This window comes from Penicillium canescens (assembly GCF_028828765.1).
Source record: "Penicillium canescens strain IBT 15451 chromosome Unknown utg000002l_segment0_segment0, whole genome shotgun sequence".
In the NCBI taxonomy this organism is placed as follows: Eukaryota; Fungi; Ascomycota; class Eurotiomycetes; order Eurotiales; family Aspergillaceae; genus Penicillium; species Penicillium canescens.
This window is the reverse complement of record NW_026703964.1, coordinates 1,786,412-1,811,707: the sequence shown is the minus strand read 5'-3', so window position 1 is coordinate 1,811,707 and position 25,296 is coordinate 1,786,412. Positions and strand designations below refer to the sequence as shown.

Below are 25,296 nucleotides of genomic sequence, written 5' to 3'. Positions count from 1 at the left end.
TGGCTGGATTCGAGAGAATTGAAAAGCGAGCCTTGCTGATCGCCTGCAAAGTCCTTGGTCCCTGCTGAAGAGGCTAACCAAGTGCGACCCACGCGGTGTCCATATAGTTGGTCTAATGCCACACACCCCTGAGACATTCGACATGGCTCATTTGTTAGCGGCTTTTTAGCTTATCTCTGCCTTCCATGTATTCTATTGCAGTGGTTTGCTTAAAGTTAATCATATTAAATGGTACACAACCCTACCCGACTATATAGGATCCTATAACTGCATATGAAGAACCCCCAATGCGCCCAAAATCACTCTCGAAAAATGCTTCTCAATCCTGTTTCTAGCAAATGCATAGTCCAAGGTACATGTAAGCGGCCCGAGAACGGCCCCCAATGGCCCCGGCATGCTGTACTTATGCATGACTTCATGTAAACACCGCTGGTGCAGATCGTACATGCTGACGTTGGATAAAGCGGATGATCTTCGCATCTTAAACTGGCATATTGCACTGCTGGGCAACCGCCACTACTTTGTTGATTGTTATCATGCAACCACTTTCCCAATATGCTACTTGACCTTCAACCTCATAGCGTGATAGCTGTGGGAGTGCTTCTGCCCGCCCTCGCCTCAATCGCTGTGGGATCACGGTTCTATTCAAGGCGCAAGCTAGGCGTCTCACTTAAGGAGGATGACTGGATGGTTCTAGTGTCCATGGTGCTGGTATGGGGACTAGGGATCACAAATATCTCCGGTAAGCCCGGACTGGCCCTTCTCTTCATTGAGCCATATTCCATAGCGACTGTATGAATGACGATATCATAGGTGCTGCCCTAGGGGCTTTGGGGGCTCACTCGGAGCCGGCGGGTCCTAATGCGCCCCATCACAATACTATCATGCGAGGACCTCGGGATGAGATTGTTGAACAGGTCTGTTTTGAACGCAACCAAAGCCTCCGGTTGCAGTGAAATGCTGATGCATCCGAGCCAGATCGTTCTGGGGTATAGCATTGTTGAGAAAGTTGCGTTTGGGGTTATTAAAACCAGCGTATTGCTGGCATACCGGCGAATCTTTCGGGGCAAGACATTCAATGTCGCTTCACTTACTATGATCGCTATATGTGCACTATTAGCGATATCGTTTCTCATCACTTCAGCCCTTCAGTGCCATGTTCGAAACTGGAGTCTGCAGTATTTTGCTTGGTCGCATCGACGACACTGCATCCAAGCCGAGATCTCGTGGTCTGGCTATGCCATCACAGATGTGGTCACTGATATACTTCTCTTGCTGTTCCCGGTACCATTGGTATGGCAGCTGCAGCTCACAATCTTCAAGAAGATCAGTGTGCTTCTGGTGTTCTTACTAGGCTCGCTATCAACTGCTATTGGTATCACGCGAATGGTGGTATTGTTATACTTCACCTACGGTATGCTTCATATCAGCCCGCAAGAGTGATGGATTACTAAAAAATTCTCCAGGGACTTCTGATGGATATCGTGATCTGTTGGATACTATTTCGACTGCACTCATATGGAGTCTCACGGAAGCTTCTGTCGCTATAATTGCTTCCTGCCTACCATCCATTCGTCCTCTTGTTCATCGGTCTTCTGCAAGTGAGGTACGGGGGCAATCCTCAACGAAATCTCTCCGTCATTCACGATCGAAGGGTACCGAGGGCGTGATTAAACAACCTCCACTTGGAGCGTTTGACAGGATTGATGACCGCCAATCCTTGACACGGAAGTTGGAGAGGGTATAGAATGTGAATGCGGGAGATATTGATCTACGAATTTGACAATTAGCGATGTATGAATTTATATACCGGAATAAATGTATTTTACAAGATTTGCAACAAAGCATAGTAAAAAAATAAGAAACTGGGAGAGAGAAATAAAAGGGGAAAAAAAGAAATGTGCATCATCCGTGAATCGAACACGGGCCTCGTCGATGGCAACGACGAATTCTACCACTAGACCAATGATGCTACTGGTGTGAAAGAATACCACACTAGTGCATTATGTTCCAAAACTTCCCCTCAACCTCATCTGCCCGCCTCTGGTCAAGCGGAAGCTCAACCTCGCCGTCTCCCAGAGCTCCAACTGTCGCAACAATGGCAGCCGTCTCTGCAGCTGGCATTCCTGCCAATTCAACGTAAGTACTCATTCATCATCTGCCAATATCCATGCTAACCACTGTTCGCAGAGTATATGTGCGCATCTTGTCCCTCCCCTGCCAATCAGCATTCCGGTTCCGCTTGAGCACTCACATACTGACGGCTTTGCAAAATGATTAGGTCAAGAATCTAGATGAGAGAATCAAGCTTGAGCAGTTGAAAGAGGCTTTGGAGGAGATTTTCTCGGAATATGGCACCATTCTAGAAATCATCGCAAAGAGGAACCTCAAGGCAAAGGGCCAGGCCTTTGTCGTCTTTGACAACGTCGACTCCGCTACCCGCGCTATTGAGGAAATCAATGGCTTCGACATCTTCGATAAGCCTATGGTGTTGGACTACGCAAAGACAAGAAGTGATGCGACGGTCCAGCGCGAAGGCGGCAGCGAGGAGCTAGAGGCTCACAAGCGCAGGCGCATGGCCGAGAAAGGTGTGTTAGATGGACTTCCCGATCGGTATGGAATGTCCAAGCCGATGCTAACTACGAGTGTTCTACAGAGCGGAAACAAGCCCAAGAAGCGCTCGAAGCACAGAAGAAACTCAAGCGTCCCGCCGCCGCCGCCGAATCCACACGCCCAGCCAAGACAACCAAGGGAGCTGGTCTCAAGCCGACCTCTGGTGCCACGACTGCAGTCGTTCCGGACGAGTACCTACCACCCAACAAGATTCTGTTCTTGCGGGAGTTGCCCGACGAGGCGAGCGAGGAGGGCCTGTCTGCTGTCTTTGGTCGTTTCGAAGGTTTCCAGGAAGTCAGACTGGTGCCCGGCCGAAAGGGAATTGCTTTCGTCGAGTACGAGGCCGAGGCTGGAGCAATCAGCGCGAAGGAGGCTACGTCTGGCATGCCCATGGGCGAGCAGGGCAAGCCGATTCGCGTCACTTACCAGCGTCAATAGTTGCTGGCATGTTGCATCCTACAAAATATCCCTGTCTCGTTCTTTTTGGCGTTTGGAAGGTCTCGTCTTAAACATGTGTATTAGGAATACGGAGAGCATTAACCCGACTCTCTTGCTGTCGCAATGCATCAAGGTTGTGTATCACATGGAATTCAATACTTCCTAAGTAGATGAACAGGAAGCCAAAGGGCTAAAGAGTATGGGCGTACAAAGTGGTACATGTCACTGCTGAAAAAGATGGAAGCCAACGAGGAAAGAGTATCTGTAAGAAGCATGATAGAAGGAAGCCCAGGGCCTAGAAAATGACATCGTTGTCTTCCTGCTCTCCTAGAACATCCGTCGTCTCTTCCTCTCCTTGAACCGTGGCATTCTTTTCCGGGTTTGTTGCCTGCTGCGCCGCTGCCTTTTCACGAGCTGCAAGGATCTCTGCATCTGCAGCAGCGACGTCCCTCTGCTTCTTGTTCGAGACCTTCTTGAGACGATAGAACTCTTCACGGTCCAGTTCGTCGAGTTCGGAGTTGATGTCTTTGGAAGTTAGCCAGTGAATTCCAAGCGAAGTAGATGGTACAAACATTTGATGGTATTCTCAGTTCGGGGAATGATAACATGCTCGCTGTGATAGATTAGTATTCAAACAGCAGGCCAACTCGAATCTAAAATGATTCGGATCTTACATCGCATTTACTATAGGATAATTATTAGTCTATAAGCCGTGACGGTTCATAGTCATGTAACTTACCTCGTCGGTTGACAACCTTGATAACCTCATCCAGAATCAAGAAGGCAGTCTGTCGCAACTAGTGAGCGATACCCCGATCCGCCGCATAGTCCCATCCATACCTGTAAACTTGCCAGTTCCACCAATGTCTCCACAGCCCGTGCATATGTCTCCCGGCAGCGCTGGATCTGCTGCCCACCCTTGCCTAGACCGGTCAGACCAAAGTCATTGACACCTTCCTGTGTATAACTCTCGAATTGCGGCAGGAAGACACCGGAGACGTTCTCGTGCTTCGCTCGCACGCGGAAACGGGCCTGCTTGGCTGACTCCTGGATCTGGTATCCAATATCGCCTCCAACGGCGTAGCTCACTTCAGCGAGGGAGAAGGCTGCAATTTGCATGACCCGGCCCATCTTTTGCTTGGCCTCATCGATGCGTCGTGTGATTTCTATGAAGGATTATTAGCGCCTATGTAAGGCGGGGGAACGGGAATGTGTCGGTACCGCATACCTCGGAAACGTCTGTTCAAAGAGATAGAGGGTCAGTGTACAGCCAGACGAACAGGAAGAACAGACACCACGCACTTTGTTAGAGCTTCACTCTTTCTCTTCAGCAAACTATGTCCAATCTCCGCCCCTTTCAGCTTGCTCTTCATCAACCCCAGTGACTGGCGAGTCGGGAATACTGCCTCTCGGCCCTAGAGAACTGTCAGATAGAATGATTAATAGCTTCAATCCCATGTAGACTTACTACGGCACCCGACATGACTGTATCTCAGCACAAAGCACAATAGAGACCTTGTTGTTTGGCTGGCATAATGCGGCCACCTTGATATGACGCCGATAAAGAGCTTCACCGCCCGCCAGATACAGACACTCCACGTGACCGGCATACGACCACATCCGTCACAATGGTTTTCCATCCAGACGCGCAAAGCAAACAGCCTCCTATTCATGCGCCCTACCTCCATGCTGACTCGTTGAGACCGTGTAATTGGATCCCGCTCGACTGAGTGGCGCAATGCCAGGGACTCTCTTGCCCCCGAGATCGCACCGGCAGCACGCAGAGATGGATCGACCGTCTGCGGCCCGGCCGGACCTCTATTTGATTGTAATTTTGACCCATTGGACTATTGGAGCGATGCTGACACCATTTCCTCGAGCAGGCCGACCAGGATATCGTTTACGAACAAGATTTGCTTCGCGACGCCGGCAGCGTCAAGCCATGGCTCGCCTACATCGAATTCAAGCAGCAAAATGGCACGCTCTATGAGCAAGCATTTGTACGTCGCCGCTCACCACGACTGCCCTACGATGGACTATACTAATACAAATGCCTTCTCAGATCATGGAGCGTGCTTGTAGACAGCTACCGCGGTCATACAAGCTCTGGAAAATGGTGAGCCCGACAATACTCATAATTTTTGGGCACTAATTACTGACTTTGATAGTATCTTGAGTTCCGTACGAAACACTTGAAGGGGCGCAACCCCACGGTATATCGCGCTGAATACCAGAAGGTGAATGCCCTCTACGAAAGAGCTTTGATCCTGCTCAACAAGATGCCGCGCATCTGGGAAATGTACCTCTCCTTCCTACTCCAACAACCTCTTATCACCCAGACTCGACGAACCTTCGACCGTTCCTTGCGCGCTTTGCCAGTCACCCAGCACAACCGAATTTGGAGGCTTTACAAGGGCTTCGCTCGGTCTGCTTCTGGCCAAACCGCCGTCAAAATCTTTGCGCGGTACATGCAAATTCACCCAGAGAATGCTGAAGAGTACATTGAGCTGCTCGTTGAGATGGGCGAATATACGGAAGCCGTGAAAAAGTTCATGGAGATTCTTGACAACCCGCGATTCCAGTCCAAGAATGGCAAGAGTCCATTCCAGCTATGGACGGAGATGGTCGACTTGCTTGTTTCCAAGGCTAAGAAAATCGAAACTGGCCCACAGGTCGGAATCGATGTCGATGCCATTCTCCGGAGTGGTGTTGAACGCTTCGCAGACCAGAGAGGCAAGCTATGGGCCGGTCTCGCCACATACTGGATCACCAAGGGCAACTTCGAGAAGGCGCGGGATGTCTTCGAGGAGGGAATTACTACTGTCATGACTGTTCGTGATTTCACTCTTATCTTTGACTCTTATGTCGAATTCGAGGAGTCTATCATCGGCAACTTGATGGAAGGTGCAGCGGTTCGGTCTGAAAAGGGCAAACTCGACGAAGAAGCCGACTTTGATCTTGACCTCCGCATGATGCGTTTCGAGCAGCTGATGGATCGCAGACCATTCCTGGTGAATGATGTGCTGTTACGACAGAACCCTCACAACGTCATTGAATGGGAGAAGAGGGTGGCACTTTGGGGCGATAACAAGCAAGAAGCTGTTCAGACCTACACAAATGCTATTGCAGCAATCAGTCCCAAGAAAGCCCATGGAAAGTTCTCTGAGCTTTGGGTCAACTATGCCAAGCTCTACGAGAATGGCGGAGACTTGGACACTGCAAGAGTCATCTTCGACAAGGCTGTCAAGGTCCCCTTCAAGTCCGTGGCTGAGTTGGCGGAGACTTGGTGCGAATGGGCCGAAATGGAGCTCCGCGCCGAGAACTTCGACAAGGCAGTTAGCATCATGGCGAAGGCGACACAGGCACCCAAAAAGTCCACCGTGGACTACTTCGACGAGAACTTGTCTCCACAGCAAAGAATCCACAAGAGCTGGAAATTGTGGAGTTTCTATGTCGATCTCGTCGAGAGTGTTTCTTCTCTAGAAGAAACCAAAAAGGTCTACGAGCGGATCTTCGAGCTTCGCATCGCTACACCCCAAACTGTCGTTAACTATGCCAATCTTTTGGAGGAAAATAAGTACTTCGAAGATTCCTTCAAGGTATACGAGCGCGGACTCGATCTCTTCATGTATCCAGTTGCCTTTGAGCTGTGGAACATGTACTTGACCAAGGCCGTGGACCGTAAGATCGGCATTGAGCGTCTCCGAGATTTGTTCGAGCAAGCCTTGGAAGAATGCCCGCCCAAGTTCGCCAAGTCCCTTTACCTGATGTACGGAAACTTGGAAGAAGAGCGTGGTCTTGCGCGACACGCCATGCGCATCTACGAGCGCGCAACTCGGGCAGTCTCCGACGAGGACCGATTCGAGATGTTCGAATTCTACATCACGAAGTCAGCCTCCAACTTTGGCCTCACATCCGCAAGACCCATCTATGAGCGCGCCATCGCCGCCTTGCCCGACCAAGAGGCAAAGGAAATGTGTCTCAAGTTCGCCGAGATGGAGCGACGACTTGGCGAGATCGATCGTGCTCGCGCTATCTACGGCCACGCATCTCAATTCTGCGATCCCCGGACAAACGCTCCCTTCTGGCAGAAGTGGGAGGCCTTCGAAGTTCAGCACGGAAACGAAGATACTTTCAAGGAGATGCTTCGCATCAAGAGAAGTGTCCAGGCTCAATACAAGTATGTGATATTAAACCCATCTGCACAATTGCATCATTTGCTAACCTTTCCTGCAGTACCGATGTCAACTTCATTGCATCCCAGGCTATTGCCAGAAGCCAACAGCCCCAAGAAGGCGAACAGGATGGAGAGGGCCAAGATCGCGCAGATGCCATGGCCGAGTTGGAACGACAAGCTCGCGCCCCTGTTGGATTCGTTGCCGCCAGCAGCGGTCCAGAGGGTGGTAACCGTCCTCCCGCAGACAAAGCGCCGGCTGCCGCGACTGCCAACCCCGACGCCATTGATCTTGACATGGACGAGGATTAGAGAGGGAAAGGCTTCATACAAACCATCTTCTCCCTAGAGAAAGCGGACATTCATGACTTTTTTCACCTTTCATCATTTCTTTCTCGATCTATCATCTACTTTTGTGTTTCATCTGTCGACGTGTATACTCTTGCTATTCTTCTTAACTCCTAGTATAAGTATCATTTGTGATGGATTGTTTTCAATCAATCAATCAAAGTTCTATGAACCTGTTGGAGCTAACTAGTATCGTAATGGCTATGCAGGCGCTTCTTTCCGGTTGAAGCAAGAACTCGTGTCCCGCGTAGGCCTGATGATGCTCCAGTACAAAAAGTGAGGCTGATTCTTAATGAGAGACGACCAGCCCTTACATGAAAGCCAAACCATAAAACCCATAAAACCCGCAGTACAAATGAGAAATTCAATGCCAGCAAGGCATTGAATATAAGAATGAGCGCGTGGATGCATCTCCACCTCACCTGCAGCGCATTTCGTGTTTCCGTCAGCTGCCTCATTCCCAGGCACGCCGACGTGGGCAGGCGATGGATTGTCTTGTCAATCTCGTTTTCATTGGTCTAACCACCTACTGCATTCTAAATCATGATTTATTTTCCTTCTGTTCTTCTGTTCTTGAGCCTGGACCGAAGGCTTTGTCGCGTTTCTATCGTTATCTGCTTTCCTTTCTTGTCTTGGGATACCTGATTTGATGTGGCGCTTGTTTAGCTGTATGTGTACGTGTGTATAGGTTGTTCGATGGAACGATACTTTCGTGTCACCACTTATCTGTCATCAGCCAATATATGTTTGAAACCATCAACACCCGGATCAGACATAATTTCAAGAACGTCGATTATGTCTTGATTTGTTGCGTACAAAGCAGTCACATTATCAAGGATATGAGTGATAGCTTGCCTTTTCGAATACAGCACCGATGATCAAATTGAACTATATCTACATGGGAGATGGGGTAGAGAAACGAGACTAGGTAATGGAAAGGTACAGCATAGACCCCAACGCTAGGTGTAAATGCAAAGAAAATTGAGAAGATAGAGAAACATCATGGCCGAGGATTAAGCACGCGGTAAAGGCCAAAAGGACTGGCATTTCCACTATAAAGTGCCTTCCCGAACTTCCTCGGAAGCAGATTGGCCCTCAGCGTCAGCGGTCTCATTTTCTTCTCCGGTTTCCTGTGGAGACGCAGTTGCTTCGCTCGTCCTCTCTGCCTCTGTGGGTTGAACTGGAGAGGCGATGACAGAGCCCGGGCGAGACTTTCCGGCTTCCTGGGAAGCTTCAGGGAAGACCTCATTGAAGAGATCAGGTAGGAAGCGACCTAGGCGCTTACGGGTCTCGACCCAGATTTCCTCCTTGCTTGGGTCTTGGGATGGCGGAACTAGGTAGCCTCCATCGGCCATTACAAGGAGGATATTCTTCAAGCTTTCGGGGACTGCCTCTTCCTGCGAGGTTGAAGGAAGTATGTTAGATTTGCTGTGGGGACATGCTCGGAATGCAGGGAAAGGGTAGACTTACCAGACTATCCCCTTGGCCACTGTTCATCATACGGTCAAGGATGTCCAGAATCTTGAGCCAGAGAGGAAGCATGCCCGTCCTGTTGGGAAGCTGGTCAAGGAAGCGTAGGAAGATCTTGCAGACCAAATTTGCGGCCTGGAATCGAGTCTCGCTCATGCCGACTGGATCGGAGTGGTAGACCTCGGGCTTCAAGAGGAGCAGCACAAGCGGGAACAAGACTTCATCGAAGATACTAGCCCACTCGTTGTCATCACTTGAGATCAGCTCGGCGGACAGGAGAGACCTTTGCAGCGTGGAGATGGCATGGTGACGGATATCGCGACATGGATTAATGCATTGAGTGGTCAGTGACTGGAAAATGGGAGACCAGTAGGCAGCCCAGGCTATAATTTGGATTATGTTAGTTCGTTCCAAGCAGGATTCCAAGGGCATATTTTTACCTTCATTCTCCTCGAGGTGGGATTGCTTGATTAGGGCTGGCACTCGACCGGTCAAGTGGTAGATCAGGCCAATTGCCCTTACACCGCGAGTAACAACTTGGTTTTCACTTAAGAAATAAGTATGGAGAACGTCAGATATTAAAGAATGACATACCTTGACTTCGATTTCGTGCCCTTGTTGCGGCGTGCCTGAGCATCTCTGTGTCGTTCCTCAATGGATCCCACACGTCCAGCACTGACAAAGTCGTTTGCCAAGCTAACCACAAACTCGTAATTATCAGCAGTGACGATGTCGGGCATCGACTCGATAATGCTTTGGAGAAGATCGAACACTAGAGCCGCAACCGCCTCGTGTTGGTGGAGGCGTTGCAAGATTGACCAGAAATCGGGGGAGATTGTGATCTCATTTCGTAGGAGACCGGTGTGGCTAATGCATCTAGCAAGGCCCTTCACTGTTGGAGTCGCAACAGTTTCGAGAATATCCTGATCGAATCCAGAGATGGCATGAAGCACGACAGGTACCCGCATGAAGTGTTGGTCCTGGGAAAGGGTCAGTGAGAAAAGAAACCAAGGCAACAGCGTACTGGACAGTACATACATGGCTCAGTCGCAGAAGATTGAGAAGATAAGAAACGACGCGGGACACGGTTAGTGGATGAAGATTCTTTGCATCGCGCACCAGTGTTTGAAGAGTCGTTGCCAGATTTTCACCTAGAACCTCTAGTGTCTTGTCATCACGAAGAGCGAGCACAGTGGCTAACTCCAAGACAAATATCATCGAGGGGTCATATTTTGGCGAGTTAGGATCCACTCTATTGCTTGAAGTTCTTGATGTAGGTGACGGGCGTTCAGGTTTAACGACAATTACTGCCGGTGCGTTCTCCTCGGGGAGCTGAGACAGCAAAGCTTCCATGAGCATCTCCAGTGAAGATAGAGGGAGAGATTTGAGATTTGATAAAATTTCGGGTATCGAGCATGCCGTCACACAATCCACTGTGCAGAGCGTGTTATCAAGTTCCTCATCTGAAGGTTCAGGAGGATCATCTGCCGCATAGCTTGAAAGATAAGACGTGAATGCCGACAAAATTCCCGAATCGTTGTTGCGCCCATCGCGATCAACCACTTGTGATGGGGGCTGCAGGGGGATTGGAGAAATATCAAGCTCGGATGTGAGTTCGGCATCGAATGGCGGGGTGAGTGAGTTGATGAACAAGTTACTCAAGATGCGAACAATATGCTCCCAACCTTGTTTGACAGTGGCTTCATTGCCCGATAGGACTCGGAAAAGTACCACTGTTGCCAATTGAGCTCTGAAATCCCTGCCGAACTTAACGGCAAGCTCGCTCACCATCACGCTCTTTTGGCCTACCTGGACCTCCGTGTTGAGGGCTGTGCTTGGAGGTTTAGCAGTGGCCAGAGTGCTAATCGACGCAAGTGAGAAGACGATGCGGTCGAATGCCTCAGTTAAATCATATCGAGCGGCGATCTGGGCACACTGGTCGAAGCCATTGACAACGCGAGAATACACTGCATCATCCGATGCAGACATGAAAACATATGAAAGAGTTGCAATCACTGGTTTCCACGTAGCTTGGAACATTTCGGCGTCATACACGTTGGTTTCGCCAGTTACAATCTCACCGGTGGATGAAGATTTCAGCAACAGCTCCTTCCAAGCATAATCAAACGCATGCTTGTTCTCGTGCTCGTCGGGAAGAATGATCTCGTTATTCTTTATGGAATCGTAGATCTCCTGGAGGAATTCCTCTGCGAAATCCCCACCTCCATTCACACCCCGCAAGTTCCTGGCGAAACCGGTGCAGGTCATGCGGTTTTGTGACTTGACATTAGGGTTGTAGAGTTCTGTGTTCAGCATGATAATGGCGTAAGTCAAGATATAAAGTGCATCTTTGTCGGCAATACCGGCGGGTTTCACTTTTTCCATGTAGTGCTCTGCAAAAGTCGTGACGATTCGCTCGATAAGTGGCGACTCGCCGGGAAGACGGAATGAACTGAGGAGCTCTCGAAGTGCCTCCACCGCATTGCGTCCCGAAAAGTCAAGGAGATCCACGAAGGCACCCAAGAGTTCCTCGTTATCACGTTTAGAGATGTACTCTCCGAGAACCTTCTTCGACAACCGTGAGGTTCCCTTCAAGAAGCGGGCCACCAACACTGGGTTCTTGGGGTCCTCGATAACGCCATGACTCGCAAGGAAGGCAATTCCCTTTTTGGGCTCCTCATTAAAGATTTGTGCGCCCTTGATGATGATCTTCTTTGTCTGGCGTTGATCTTTCAAGCGCTCTTGCGGAGGATAGTCTCCTTGGACTGGTTCGTCATCCAATCGGTCGTAAATGAACTGTACATAGCCTAAGAGAGCATCCAGGCACAGCGGGGGTACATTTGTCGTGCTCCAAGTTGCAGAGTCTGGGAAAGCATTGCGAGAAAGTAATCCAATCATGTCCTCACACAAATCGGCTCGGTCCACTTCGCAGTCGTAGTTGACGAAAAGCTCAACCATGAAGCTAGGTATCCGGGACAAAACACCAATGCTTTCTACCATGGCTTCTCGGGCTTCAGGCCTCCTTGAACCACCTTCAAGTCCTAGCTTTTGTCGGTCCTTGACGGGAACAGGCGTAGATCTGCCGCTGTTCGCCTGTGAGGCCGGTTGTTTGACGAGCTTTGGTGATTGCGGAATGCCTTCATATAGCGAGGGATCAATCCCAGGTTCACGAGGGATTTCCACTCGAGGGTGAAGGCATGCCACAAGGTATGAAATATAAAGTTCTTGCTGCAGTTTCAATACGGGTCTGCAAGTAGACAGCAAGGTACCGGCAACTCGCAGGGAGCTCGTAAGTATGGCTATCTGTTCAGACCTGACCAATTGGAAGAGGTATCGACAGAGATCATCCTTGGCTAGAACGGCCAGACTAGGGTGCCGAGCAATTGATGGCCCTGCTACTTCCAGAGCGACATCGATGATTCGAAGTGCCATCACTCTCATGGCATCAGTATGTTGCCGGTTGTGGGGATCCAACAGATCGATCAGGACACGGAACAATTCTCTTATCGATGGCAAGGAATATGGTTGGACATCGGCTTCGGGGTCGTCATGCGGGCTGGGTGGTGCAGCCGCTGCACTGCTATGATTTCCCTGCTCGGGCGATCCTTCACGGCTTGTGCTGTGCCTTTCGGCTGCCGCTGTGTCTGCACTTATAGCCGATAGGTGCTGGGATGTCACAGTGTCCCCATTGACCGATGGGTCCATTTTAAGGCGAGATAGCGGGTCCTTTTTTGTGTCTTCGCCCGCAAATGGGTCCGGTCCTGCGGGCATGCCTTGATCAAGATGCGACAGCCGCCCGAAAATCACTTGGCACATTTTCACCATTGCCATTTCGGCAGACCTCCGGAGCACCTCTGACAGACGACCTTGGCAGCACATGCTCAGTCCTGTCTCCATCATCTCGCAGACACTCTCGTCGCCCAACAGCTCGCCTTCGGGTCGGGAAAGCACGCCCTCCATCAACTTGAGAATCCGCAACAAGACAATCTCGTCCGCCGAAGAGTCGCTCGCTTCGAATCGACAGTGTGTAATCGCCGCTGACAGTAGTTGCATCGCCATTGAGAGTCGTGGGGAGTTTGGATTGATAATGTTGTATGAGAAGAACTTGGTAATAGCGACCAAGGCGAGGGAGGTAATTGCGGCGGAGGTCGATGAGGATCGGACAACCTGTAAGAATGGATGAAGGAGGGCTGGGGTATCAAACGTTCGAATGTCTTTGCATCCTTTGAGATCGCTCCGCAGTCGTGTAAAGGCCGATATTAACGGGTTATCCTGCATGCTCTTCCCTTTCTTGCCTCGAAGGCCCCACCGATTGGCCAGAGCATGATCGTCATCGCGAGAAGTCGATTGGGTGTTTTTGCGAGGGCTCGGAGGAGCAGAGGTCTCCGGCTCGTAAACACGAGAGGCTCCATTGCCGCCCAAGATGGCGGAGACCGAAGAGTGAGCCCAGCGGGCATGCTTGCGCATGGACGAGGTGACGGTAATACATTCAGTGGTCACCAAAGCCACCGGATCGATGGCAATGGGAAGGTTCGAATCCATGGTGGAATCGAGCATCACAAGAGATGCTGGTGGCACCATGTTGGAGGTCGGAACAAAACAGCTGGTCTCTCATCATACTGCTGCTTGCCTGTTCGAGGTTAGCGTCTCCCCCGCCTGCTCACCGCCTACGCCAGGGGCTGTAACGATTGAGTTACAGTACATACGATAATGTTTGTATTAAACACCTTTCATTGGTTTATAGTAGCCACACTGGAGTAACATGGTATTCTCCGGTATTGGACTGCATCCATGGGTGGGATTCTACCTTGTTGACACGACACTACATCTACATACTCCATAGTACGTATAACGTTAACTTCAATATCGGGATGTGATAGCAAACATGAAACTATGAAAGATATGCATGTTCCTAACTGTATAAGATCAGGGATTCTGCTTATTGTTTTACGTCTGGGTCAGTATATTTTCCAAATAAATAAAGATCAATTCCACATCGGATATTATGTTTCAAATGACTCATGACTCTAGCCATCCTGTCCAAGGTATAATCGCATTGTTATAATATGACCTAGAACATCCTCTCTCTATGAAACGTGCAAAAATTAAGCTCGTGTAGCCATCTGAAACGAAAGAAGCAAACAAATGACAAAACCCATGTGCTCCAGATGTGACTTGTCACACTCCTTGCAGCGGTTGGGGATAGCAACATAGACTGTACAAGCGTTGGCCGGACAGTAACAGAAACAATAAAAACACCATGAAGCCCACAGAGAATCCCGAGTATCTCAGCTCCACCATTCTCTTAGCAGGGCGCTAATACCCGCAATCGGGCTATCGTGATATCAACCCACCGCTTCTCTCCCCGCCAAAACAAACTCCCCTCAATCTCACTCACTCACCCTCTCTGTTTGGCCTTTCTTTCCACCTTTCTTTTTTATAACCTGCCTGATCCCATGAATTGATTGGTGACTTCCTATCCCTCGGCTTCCATGGAGGGGAGCGCGATCGCGATCGCATCAACCATAGGATAATCCTATATCGCGAACTGTCATTCCCTCATCCCGAAAACAAATCCTCTCATTGAAAACACCTTGCGCCGCTGCGCTTCCTTTCTCTCTTTACATCGCGCCTGCTACGCCCGTCGGCGCATTCTATTTGTTTATCGCGCATAGCGCCTTCCTGGCCAGCGTATTGCACTTGCACGTTTACACGTGAATATTTTCACCATGGCGACTATTGCACCTCCCCCGAGTCCTACGCTATCGGAACTGCCTCTCGAACAACTTAGCCTTTACTATGTCATCGACTCGTGTTTATCATCCATCCTCGTGTTCTACGGCGCTGTCTCCACCGCCAATGCGACTGTCAGCAGCTCGCGCATTCAAGCCCATATCTTCACAACAGCCGGCTTTCAAAGTTATCCTCGAATAACGGTATCTCCCGCTGCTCCCGTGTATGCGGCGGTCAACCACCTACCCCGCGACAAACAAGGTGACGAGGTCTGTCGCGGACTGGCAGTGAGCATGTTGAGATACTTTGCCGAGCTGTCTGAGCCAGTCAAGCAACGTTTGACCGGGGTGGCTCGTGCAGGTCGGCCCGGAAAGCCCCCAAAGATGTTTGATGAAATGCACGCGGCAGATTTGGCCAACCGGATGGCCAAAGTGGATGATCCAACGGAGATCATTCGAGATATTCGGAGCGCATATCAAGAACGCAAAGTTCCATGGATTGATATCGATGTTGTACTCCCTGCGGACACTATACAACCATCCAAGCGACGCGAGAGCGCGGGATCTGACATGGAAGCTAGCCAAGACCCCCAGTTTGGACCATACACACCACTCATCGAGGCGCTGGGGGATCCTATGTTCTTGCCAACATCTCGACTGAAGCGGGCGCCTTCTCAACCGACCAATGTCAGCAAATCGCGGACTTTTGCGAGAAGCCAGAAAGAGGCTCTCCGTTTAACAATGTGTGAGCTTGTTGATACCGAGGAGCGATACGTTGCGAAGCTGTATTCCCTTGTCCATGAGGTTGCGGACGAATTCCGCCAAAAGGCCCATGAGAGGCGGCCATCAAGCACTAGCCCCTCCGAGGAAGCTTTGGCAGCATTGTTCCCACCGTGTTTGAATGACATTCTGAGTATCAACCTTGGCTTTCTTGATGTCATTCGACAGGTCCTGGATGAAACAGAGAAAGATGCCATTACAGATATTGGCCATGACACGGAGCTTCCTTCTACGCGAGGACGCTCAAGGGACACCAAAGATGCGCTCGGAGCCGTGGCATTTGCCAAGGCCCTCCTCGAATGGCTTCCTCGATTTTCAGAGCCATACAAAGATTACATGCGCGCGCACACCGGGTTTACCCAGACTTTGAATTCGTTCATGAAGGATAGGGATTCCAGCTTTTCGAGAAGAGTATACGAAACCGGAGAGCAGAGATTACGATCTTTGCTGATGGAGCCCGTTCAACGACTTCCTCGATACAGTCTTCTAATCGACACCATGACAGGCAGTCTGCCCTTGGTTCATCCGGCTGTGCGAACTCTGTTGAAAGCGCGAGACATTGTGAAGGACATTTGTGCATTGGATAACGATTCCCCATCCAGCCATGCACAAGGCCTAGAACGATTGAGAGAGCTTGTTACTGGATGGCCTGTCAAAACTTTCCCCGAAGGTCGCTTGATCACTGCTGTCGATTTCAACGAGATTACCCCTCCATACAACCTGGATACCCAGTCATCTGGCCCTAATGCAGGGATTTTGCTTCTCTACAAAAATTGTCTAGTTCTTCTGGCAAAGCCTGCTGAAAGCAAATCTACCGCCCGTGCGTTGTTGGCTGATATTGACAATGCAGCCTCGCCTACCGCTGATATGTCCATGTCTTTACCTCAATCGGAACTCCAAGTTGCAAAAGTATTGGAATTCCACAAGGTTCGATGTATGCAATCCACCTGTGGCCGAATGCTGTTTGTTTTGCCAATCGCAAGCAACACCATACCAGCCGACATAAACACACCATCGGACTTGCTTGCATTGGAGTTAACAGCCATGTACGAAGGAAGAGCCAATCGCTTGATAGAGGAAATTTCAAAGGCGAAGATTGAAGGCCGATTCCCAGAAAGCGAACGAGAAGGAGGAAAGTGGTCCCTACGGAGCCCTACTGGTTTGGCCAGTAATGTCGGTATTTTGGCCTGCGTGTGTGAGTATGGCCAAAGTCCTACGTTGAGCCAGGATTACTCGTCCCAAATCCGAGTTGTATTCGATACCTCCAAGGCTGCCTGTGGACAAATCTTGAAAAGCACTAATCTGGAGGTTGTCATATCGATATCTCCTCCGAATGGAGACCAGTATAGATTGGACATCGAGACTGTGGTTGGCTCTGGATCTACCGATCTGATCACAGTGGACACCTTTGTCCCCACTCTCTCACGACGCCTTCAATATCTTTTGTCGCCTTTACACAGCCCTCGAAACCCCATATTGACGGAGCCACTGGTCCATTCCAATTTTGAAACTCTTCGGTATATCGCCAGTAGCTTGATCACACAAGTCAAGTCTTCGCGAGGGTTCCGACCACCTTCGCCAACCAAACTGATTTCCAACCTTTTGGGGGTAGTCGTGACAATGTCCCAACACTAAAAGGACCCAGTTCAGCAACTTTGACTGGCGAATTTCCGAAAATGCCTCCACCAAGAGGCACTTTGTCACGATCAAACACGTTGCCTTCGTCATTTCCCGGAAAAGAAAAAGAAAAAGAAAAAGAGAAGGACAGAGACAAGGAAAAAGAGGAAAGTACTAGTAAAATCTCGGTTGTTGGCGCTTCCGATTCTCGGGGATTGGATGCCCAGTTCAGCTTGCTGGAACAAACTTTTGCAGCTTATATCCTCTCTCTGCAGTCTCGAAGTGGAAACATCCTGGGCCGAATGCTTCGTGCCAGAGATAATGCCGACCGGGCACCGGTCAATGAGCTCTACAACATTTTGCTCGAAGACCCAAGCAAGATCCAGGCTGCCGCCGAAGTGCCTGTTGATACGTTGTTTGTTGCATTTGAAACCTTCTTGGCGAACGCATGGAAAAGAAGCATGGGTCCCGTTCTGAGCTCTTCTTCTTTGAAATGGGTCCAGAGCCAGTTTGACACCATGATCCCCCGCGACTTTGACGAGCAATTCCGCAGATTCCTTTCGGAAATGAGTCCGCAGAACAGACGAGCGCTAGCTGCAATCATTCGGCTGCTTGCTGAGCTGCTCGATGCATCAGGGAATGATGGGGATCGTGGTGCCCTGACCATGGCGTTTGCTGAGGTAATAACGGAAGACGGAGATCCTATCCATCACGTTTCTCTTTTGGATCGACTGGTCGATGACTTTGACAACCTCTTCGAAGACTTCATCCCCGGTGGCACTTCAGTGGAAGGAACCCTAACTGTCAATCAATCGAAGACCTCACATGGCAATGCCGGATCTGTTGGCTCTAATTCTTCTTCTTTCCGCAAACGATTCGGCTTTTTGCACAAGGACACTTCAAAGAGCGAGAAGAGTGAAAAAGGTGAAGGAGAAAGCAAGGTTGCTTCAATTCTACGGACATTAAGCAAGAAACAAAGCCCAGCTGGCTCAGAGCCCAACACTCCGAAAGGCTCCCTGATACGATCCAAGTCGACCGATGTGGACGCCCGGCTGGGATTCCTTCGCCCTACATCCCGCGATCGCCCCTACGGCTTTGCATCTGAAGAAACTATCTCAAGACCAGGCACTGGCTACGAAATGCCTCCATCTTTGTCCTCTGTCCGAGGAATATCTGATGATGGTGTGCCCAGAGTTCGTAGGAAGCGCAGGAGCTCACTGTCGGACCTAAGACCAAATACGGCATCCTCAGATTCATCCAACATCTCTCCCACTCAGCAACTTCGTCCGGTAACACCCTCTAGCCGCCCACGAGGAGAGGTTATTACACCTACTAGACAGCCCAGGCCTCAGAGCAGCTATATTCCAGCATCGCCTGCACGTGGCAAGTCACCGGCGAAATCGGGTTCACCAGTACGATTAGGATCACCCATTCGCAGAATGTCTCCCAATCGACCTTCTACACCGAGCCGGAAGGAGAACATTGATCCTAAGACACCCTACACGGAGAGAACATCCAAATCCCGAGGTAGTGTTTCACAATCGCCTGCCGACGAAAATAGACGATCTCGTGCGTCTGGTATTCCTCAACGGGCGCCAGGCCTTCGAGAGCGCCCGACAACCAACGGCTCCGATAGCAGACGGCCACAGCCATCGTCTTCTTCGCAGAAGCCGAAAATACGGATGCAGAGTCCACAAAAGGTTTGCCAAGGCGTTCGCTATCTGATGAGATCATTTGACTAACATTGATATAGCTACGCGATCGTGTGCAGCAGGAAAAGAAGGACCAATCAGCTACTCAATCAGGCTTCAAAGATGAGCTCACGGCACTTGGTGACGAATTACGATCTTTCACGTTTGCGTCAACGAAACCGCTCGGTTTAGACTTCAGTATGGACCGCACAAACAGCTGTCCATCTTCTGATAACAATGCAGCTCTTGAAGCTCGCATGCGCACCCTCGAGGCCCGGTTCGATATGCTTAGTGGAGAATACAATGGCCGCACAACTGCTCTTGAAAAAGATTTGGAGTCGTCTTTGATTCTCAGCGAGCGACGCGTGAAGAAACTCGACGAGCTTTATCGCGAAGCGAGCGCCGAAAACGAGGCGCTTTATGATCGCTTCAATACAGAACTCAGCAAGATTGCCAAGGAAGTTCGATCAGGAAACGGAGAGGACTCCTTGAAATCCCAGCTGGCAAGTGCTCTAGACGAGATCAACCGGGTTAAGAAGGAGAACTTCCGACTGAAACGAGAAGTTGGAGGCCTTCGCGCCCAGCATGCCGCTGCTGCACTGGTCAAGGCGAGTGAACAATGACAGCATTCACGATATCGAGGGTTTCGCATTCCTTTCCCTTATTTCCTGTCTCAACACATCAACACACATCAGCACACACCAACGCTTACCAACACTTACCAACACTTGTCACATTTATTCTTTCCTTTCACCTTGTATTTTGATACTCCACAAACCTTTGAACGCACCTTCATTTGCATATCATATCCATGATCATTTCTTACTTGTATTCATTCCGAATTCTTGTCATCCCCATACTGGCCTATCCGCACAGATGGCCATTGATAATACATGCATAGCTCAGGAGATCAAGTTATTGCAGGGCTTATTTTTTTTTGTCTAACTGTCGTTGTCGTGTACACTAAGCGTCTTCAGTGTCTTCAAGGGGCCAGCCCATCAGGCGTAGCGCCTCTGTGTCAATCCTTTTGTACATCCACTGCCATTTCAATTTCCAGTGCTTTCCATAATGCACCAATTCCACCTCCTTGGGAGAATCATATTCTGCTCCATGACCCTGTAGACGGCAATCTAGAGTCGGGAATGCCAAGGGCTCAGAACTCGCCTGATCCACAGAATTCTCCCTAGATCCACTCTCTACTTTCTCCAAAAGAGGGAGAGTAAAGCGCAGTGAAGCTGGTGCTTCAGTTGCTAACAATGCTCGTGTCTGTTCCCAGAATTTCAATTTCGTCGCATCGATAACACGTTCTTTCTTCGGCCCTGTTCCCTCGGCGGCTGTACGCATCCTTTGCATATCTGCTTGTTGGAATGGGCGTAGACGGATGGAAAGACTTTGCAATTTGCTCAATGCACGCGGATCCATGGTTGGATCACTTGGCGTAAGACTAAACCGTAGCCAGTATCGATTATCCCATAAGCTCCATGGGGTGAATTCGCCCCGTGGCGGGACATAAAGACGCTTAATAGGGTCCCGACCTTTCATAAAGGGTTGGCGGGATAGCAGCCAGATATTATGACCGTTGTCGTTTGCAAGGGGCTGGAAGATAACCCCACCTAGGGTGAAGGCTTGTTTCTGGTGCGCACCATGATTGGCAGTGGTGGTTTGAGGGACTTCTGAGTCGGGGAAGACGCGGGAAACCATTGGCTCATAGCTTCGCAACGCAAAATGGTTATCGGGGAATGGAGAAATCAGTTCTGTGATGCGGCGGAGGACGAGGGTTTGGATCTGTTTAGTTTGGGATGTTGACAGGGAAGCGATTTGGGGGTCGATGGATTCGAGACTTGGGTTTAGGAATTGGATTACTGTTGATCCAGCTCCAGGATTGAAATCCAGTAACCGGCATTGAGATGATAGTAGGGAGTTGGAGAGTTCTTTTGAGACTTCGAGGAGGTTTTGGCTTGAGCGGATTAGGGAGAGGATGGATTCGGATCGAAGGGCTCGGGGTAGGGAATTAGATGATACGAGGCTGCGGATGGCGTTGCGGGGAGTAAGGGTTGGGTCGAAGTTTGTAGGATCCGACACGTAGGGGACTTGGTTTTTGCGGCATGTTTCCACGAGACTGGATTTTGGAAAGGAGAGGAGAGGACGGCAGAGAAATATACCGCCGCTTGCGATGTATGAAGTTGTAGGGCTGAGATGGGATCCATATTTGTCGTTCTCTGACTTAAGGCTCGGACCAGGGAACGTGATGACTCCTTGGCTTCGCCCGATGAAGCGGATTTTAGTTTCAGGAATGGTCTCAGGTTTCAAAGGCATCGATAGAATTGACCCGCTCTCGGAAATTCCATAAAGGCCATGGCATTCTGGGATTCGAGCCACTTCGGGGATGCCGCCAAGACCAAGTCCCCTTGCACCGGAGGAAAGTCGCCAAATGGTAGTCTCGACGTTATCATCTTGATGATGACCCAAGAGTAGTGTTCCAATGCGGAATCTCTGACAGGCCGAGCCAAGGGCCTGGAAACGGAGTCGTCGGGCGTGAGTTTCAAAGGCTGACGGCATAGGAATAGATGCGTCTGGTTTAGAGGATTTCTGGCTCTTGGCAGTAGTGTACTTGGACCAATCCAGGCTTAAGATATAGGTTTTAATATCTGTGAGAAATTGATTAGATGTTGCTGCGCAAAGAAAGGTATAGGACTGTACCCATATCACGAAGCCAACCAGCAACCTTTTGGGCTTCATCAGTGCTTTCTGGGCGAGCGCGATGATCGACAACAAATGCAGTCACAGAAATGGCCCCAGCTACCTCAGGCGAGCGTTCCAGCTGCTTACACAGGTACGCCAAAGCCATTGAGTCGGCGCCGCCGCTGACAGCGATTCCTGCCAATTCGCATCAGAAATGATCAGATAAGTATAAAAATTGGAACTTAAGCGCTCACCAATCCTTCGTGGAAGCGAAAGAACATCTTTGTCATCGACGGCTCCTTTCTTATAGTCGACATTGCCAGGCTTGATGCGGGCCCGTCGCGACCCGGACCATGCTTGTTGGAAGCACCGCTGGAACAGAAACGGCGAAATCGATATGTTGCCTGGGGCCATATCTGCTCTCTCCCCGGGTAGAGCTTAATTTAACACCAATTTCACGTCCATCATCGATTTGTAGATCGTGTGTCGCACAGGAGAATGATATCGTCGGCCCGGCAAATTGGTTTTCCCGACAGAACGTGACCGGCCTTCGCGCAGAAAGAGTACCTGAGATGATCGCTGTATAATCACTTTAACTATCGATATATACTTGTATCTATAGATACAATATTACTCAATATCGCAGGTTATCAGTTGAATGTAAAAAAGAGATGTAATAATAGAGAATTATTGTAGGTCCGTGATATATATCTACATAGCCCTTGTTCTCGGATTTTCTCAAGGCCTTGCGTGTCAATTGAGAAAAGAGAGCTGCATTATGAGACCCGGAGCGCAATGATTATGGAGTGGTGCTACGATGATCCTCGAATGGAAAATATTTTCGGTTTGCGAAGAGTAATACATCCGCTGGAAACCACTTTTATATCCCAGGACAATCAGGAAAAGCAGCCAAATAAGCGCCCTCAATCTCACGACCCATACCCCCAACACCTTCAAAAATCACAGCAGACTTCATAGACCGAACAAGGATTTCCACACCATGCCGCAATTCCTCGGTCAATCTCTCAACATCAGAAATCTCCGACGCAGGGCTGGGCTTATTGAGAAGATGATAACAAGTCGCAAGCCGATCTGTCGCCATACAGGCGCGGATCCGGTGCAGTAGCATGAGAAGAGCATAACAGCCTTGCATGGCCGAGCATGCAAAGACAGGGATTATTCTAGGATATATGACGGATCCAAATGATGAATTATGTCTGCCTGCCAGTGGAGGTTGTACTTCCCTATTTTGACTGCCAAGGGAAGTTGGAGATGAGAGAGAGCGGAATATTGAGGCTATCGCGAGTGACGACTTGAGACAAATATTTGAGGATTCTTGTTCAGTGAATGGGAACGGATTTTCGCTGTCTGTTGCCCACTTTGGTGTGCACATATTCGGCGAGAACCCGTGGCTGTTTATTGATGTGAGATCGCAGTATTTGTCTAGGAAGAGTGGGATATCCATAAAGGCTCTGAACCGATGGAGCCGTACGCGAGCACTAGGAATGTAAGTTGATGTACAACCTAGGATAGGGAGCACTACTCACGTATGGATAAATAAGCGGCTGATCATCCACATTGTTTGAGCCACAGGTGCTTCGGGTGTTTCATCGAACGTCGCCAAAAGGTGGCGGTCTGCTTCAGACATCAGAGATACGATCTTTGAGTCCAATCGCTGTATTCGGCCGCTAAAGTCGGATAAATCGGTCGTTTCATCTACACGTTCGATATTCTGCACCATTTTGTTGGCTTCGAAAAGAGCTTCTTGTGCTTTCATAATCATGGGCCATGGCTTGAAAGAGTCAGTGGGTGATAAATGGGTTACTCTGAGGGAAACAAGGGCAAATACCTGTAAGTAGACATCAAATTTAGGATAAGGAGTCGTAATTCGTGGGTCGTCGGAAGAAATAATTGGGGGCTACTATCGCAGTCAGTTAAATCCAGTGATTTTGAGCGCCAAGCTGACTCCTTACCGCAAGATTGATATTTGACGATAGGTAAGTCGACCATGACTATAGAACCATTAGAAGCAGCCAACTCACTTCGAAACAATATTTAACATACCGTCATCCACCAGGCTCGTCTCTGTGCCTCGGAAAATTCAGTTACTGTGTCGTCAAGACTGTGAAGAGATATGTCCATAGCCGTTGTAATGGCCTGGTTGACCCGAGCCCGAATCCTTGAAATGTTGCCTCGCTGGATATACTCATAGACACCAAGGACAACAAGAGCCAGGATCGGTTCAAGCTGAGCAGGCAACCGAGGATGCAAAGAGCTTCGCACTTCAGACGAATCCGTGTCAGACACTGCAGTCAATCCAGGTGACAGGTCGTCGATCTCTTTCTCTACGGCAGCCAACGCTGTCTGGGCAAAGAGCTGCGCATACGACCGCCTCAGTGTGAGACTTGTATCGGTCGTCGGTAGTTGATCTTCAGCAACAGGTATTAGAACCAACATGGCGGATAAGGCTAGGGCCAGTGATGACTCTGGCCAATGTGGTATTTGGGACTTCTCTGCCTGGGAGTTTTCTCCGAAAGGCTGGATCACCGTTGGTCGATCTTCATACTGAGGCGTCACTGGGGGTGGTAGCAATGGAAGATATGAATGAAGATAGAGGTAGTAGGAATTGACACTGTGCAATCAGTCAGTCTCCAGCACTACCTTGAATGCCGTCTGTTCTTGCACGTACATGTCTCCTTCGGAATGATAAGCGCGCATCATTGGTGATTCAGTCCCAGCTTGAGTGGCTAAGTCCAGAACGCTGTCCGCATGTGGAGTAAGCTGGCCCCAAATTTGCTGAGCTCCATCTCCAACAGAGAGAGCCTCTGGTGATAGATCCAGGTTGTGGATACCGGCAAATGGCGATACCAGGCCGATCATGTTGTCCAGGAATGGTTCTGACCACAAATTAGAAAGTGATCTCGGGCTTAGAAAAAGTTAATTTACCAAATTCTTCAGCCACATCAGATATCGAAGTGCCGGATGTAGTCGATTTGCGCTGTGCCTCTTCATATCGGGCTCCTCTCCGAGGACCACCCCGGCGACTAGGCTGGTAATAGCAATCTCTTTTCTTGCCTGTGCACTAACCATGAAAGAATATCAGTGAATGGAAGATTAAACGGTCTATTTTGCCTGGACATACAACACCACAGGGTTGATGACCGTCGCAACGGGTCTTTGAAGATCGGCTGTGAGCAATGTCAGCTTGCGAGGCAACTAATAATCAGCAATGAATGTGATACTTACCATGGAAGGCAAGCAGCCTTCACAGGGGGCTTGACAACTCGAGGCATACTGATTATCTAGGATGATGTAGATGTCAAGTTAACGTCTGCGTTGTATGGAACGTCACTATGCACGTGACATGTATACCCTGGTCGATTCCAAGGGCTTTAAAGCCAGGCGGAAAGAATGACTCAAGTCTTGAATGATGGACTGATGTATAGATAAAGCCAATAAGCTGTCGCATGTATTGCATGAGTGGGCAATTCGAAAGTACGAGTTTACTGTTCGGCGTTTGGTCTGCTGACCAAACGCCGACCTCAACATATCATTGGCAGATACCCGCCTTCGGGGATTGGTCCTATAGTCCATTTTGCCTCAAATGTTCAAGGGTGTGGAATATGAGTTAGAGTGAGAAGGAAATTGAAATAGATGTTGATTTGGGGTTGTTAGGTTCTGTTGGCCAGATCTTCAATATCACACTATACGCCAGGAGTATAGTTAAATAATCACTAATATAATTTGTGGA

The 25,296-nt window shown here is 49.5% G+C and overlaps 8 protein-coding genes across 8 annotated transcripts; 4 read left to right on the top strand and 4 right to left on the bottom strand.

The window, feature by feature from the left end:
* Nucleotides 1-555: 555 nt before the first annotated feature.
* On the top strand, nucleotides 556-3,051 carry N7446_001874 (U1A family small nuclear ribonucleoprotein; the record flags this gene model as incomplete). The annotated part of the gene is made up of 8 exons (XM_058510623.1): nucleotides 556-742; nucleotides 814-917; nucleotides 979-1,414; nucleotides 1,467-1,606; nucleotides 2,000-2,139; nucleotides 2,191-2,197; nucleotides 2,282-2,588; nucleotides 2,657-3,051. The coding sequence occupies 8 exons, from the start codon at nucleotides 556-558 to the stop codon at nucleotides 3,049-3,051; spliced, it is 1,716 nt and encodes a 571-aa protein (XP_058376159.1).
* Nucleotides 3,052-3,346: 295 nt separating this feature from the next.
* Nucleotides 3,347-4,534, bottom strand: N7446_001873 (H(+)-transporting V1 sector ATPase subunit D; the record flags this gene model as incomplete). Its single annotated transcript, XM_058510622.1, has 8 exons — nucleotides 3,347-3,576; nucleotides 3,624-3,664; nucleotides 3,726-3,735; nucleotides 3,791-3,839; nucleotides 3,892-4,217; nucleotides 4,280-4,290; nucleotides 4,354-4,466; nucleotides 4,520-4,534. The coding sequence occupies 8 exons, from the start codon at nucleotides 4,532-4,534 to the stop codon at nucleotides 3,347-3,349; spliced, it is 795 nt and encodes a 264-aa protein (XP_058376158.1).
* A 166-nt stretch (nucleotides 4,535-4,700) lies between these two features.
* On the top strand, nucleotides 4,701-7,755 carry N7446_001872 (mRNA splicing protein SYF1). The gene is made up of 5 exons (XM_058510621.1): nucleotides 4,701-4,879; nucleotides 4,935-5,051; nucleotides 5,114-5,167; nucleotides 5,220-7,231; nucleotides 7,288-7,755. The coding sequence occupies exons 1-5, from the start codon at nucleotides 4,790-4,792 to the stop codon at nucleotides 7,535-7,537; spliced, it is 2,523 nt and encodes an 840-aa protein (XP_058376157.1). The 5' UTR covers nucleotides 4,701-4,789; the 3' UTR covers nucleotides 7,538-7,755.
* Nucleotides 7,756-8,625: 870 nt separating this feature from the next.
* On the bottom strand, nucleotides 8,626-13,624 carry N7446_001871 (uncharacterized protein; the record flags this gene model as incomplete). The annotated part of the gene is made up of 5 exons (XM_058510620.1): nucleotides 8,626-8,970; nucleotides 9,044-9,426; nucleotides 9,484-9,590; nucleotides 9,638-10,023; nucleotides 10,082-13,624. 5 exons carry the CDS (start codon nucleotides 13,622-13,624, stop codon nucleotides 8,626-8,628), a joined length of 4,764 nt encoding a protein of 1,587 aa, XP_058376156.1.
* A 1,148-nt stretch (nucleotides 13,625-14,772) lies between these two features.
* Nucleotides 14,773-17,190, top strand: N7446_001870 (uncharacterized protein; the record flags this gene model as incomplete). Its single annotated transcript, XM_058510619.1, has 1 exon — nucleotides 14,773-17,190. One exon carries the CDS (start codon nucleotides 14,773-14,775, stop codon nucleotides 17,188-17,190), a length of 2,418 nt encoding a protein of 805 aa, XP_058376155.1.
* A 41-nt stretch (nucleotides 17,191-17,231) lies between these two features.
* Nucleotides 17,232-19,486, top strand: N7446_001869 (uncharacterized protein; the record flags this gene model as incomplete). The annotated part of the gene is made up of 2 exons (XM_058510618.1): nucleotides 17,232-18,872; nucleotides 18,926-19,486. 2 exons carry the CDS (start codon nucleotides 17,232-17,234, stop codon nucleotides 19,484-19,486), a joined length of 2,202 nt encoding a protein of 733 aa, XP_058376154.1.
* Nucleotides 19,487-19,826: 340 nt separating this feature from the next.
* N7446_001868 (tRNA lysidine(34) synthetase) lies at nucleotides 19,827-22,022 on the bottom strand (the record flags this gene model as incomplete). The annotated part of the gene is made up of 3 exons (XM_058510617.1): nucleotides 21,800-22,022; nucleotides 21,564-21,740; nucleotides 19,827-21,511 (listed from the first exon to the last, which is right to left on the bottom strand). Exons 1-3 carry the CDS (start codon nucleotides 21,957-21,959, stop codon nucleotides 19,827-19,829), a joined length of 2,022 nt encoding a protein of 673 aa, XP_058376153.1. The 5' UTR covers nucleotides 21,960-22,022.
* A 335-nt stretch (nucleotides 22,023-22,357) lies between these two features.
* On the bottom strand, nucleotides 22,358-24,931 carry N7446_001867 (uncharacterized protein). Its single transcript, XM_058510616.1, has 9 exons — nucleotides 24,792-24,931; nucleotides 24,688-24,733; nucleotides 24,492-24,627; nucleotides 24,235-24,442; nucleotides 23,610-24,177; nucleotides 23,519-23,557; nucleotides 23,395-23,463; nucleotides 23,093-23,337; nucleotides 22,358-23,044 (listed from the first exon to the last, which is right to left on the bottom strand). The coding sequence occupies exons 1-9, from the start codon at nucleotides 24,836-24,838 to the stop codon at nucleotides 22,426-22,428; spliced, it is 1,977 nt and encodes a 658-aa protein (XP_058376152.1). The 5' UTR covers nucleotides 24,839-24,931; the 3' UTR covers nucleotides 22,358-22,425.
* Between the last annotated feature and the right edge of the window lie 365 nt (nucleotides 24,932-25,296).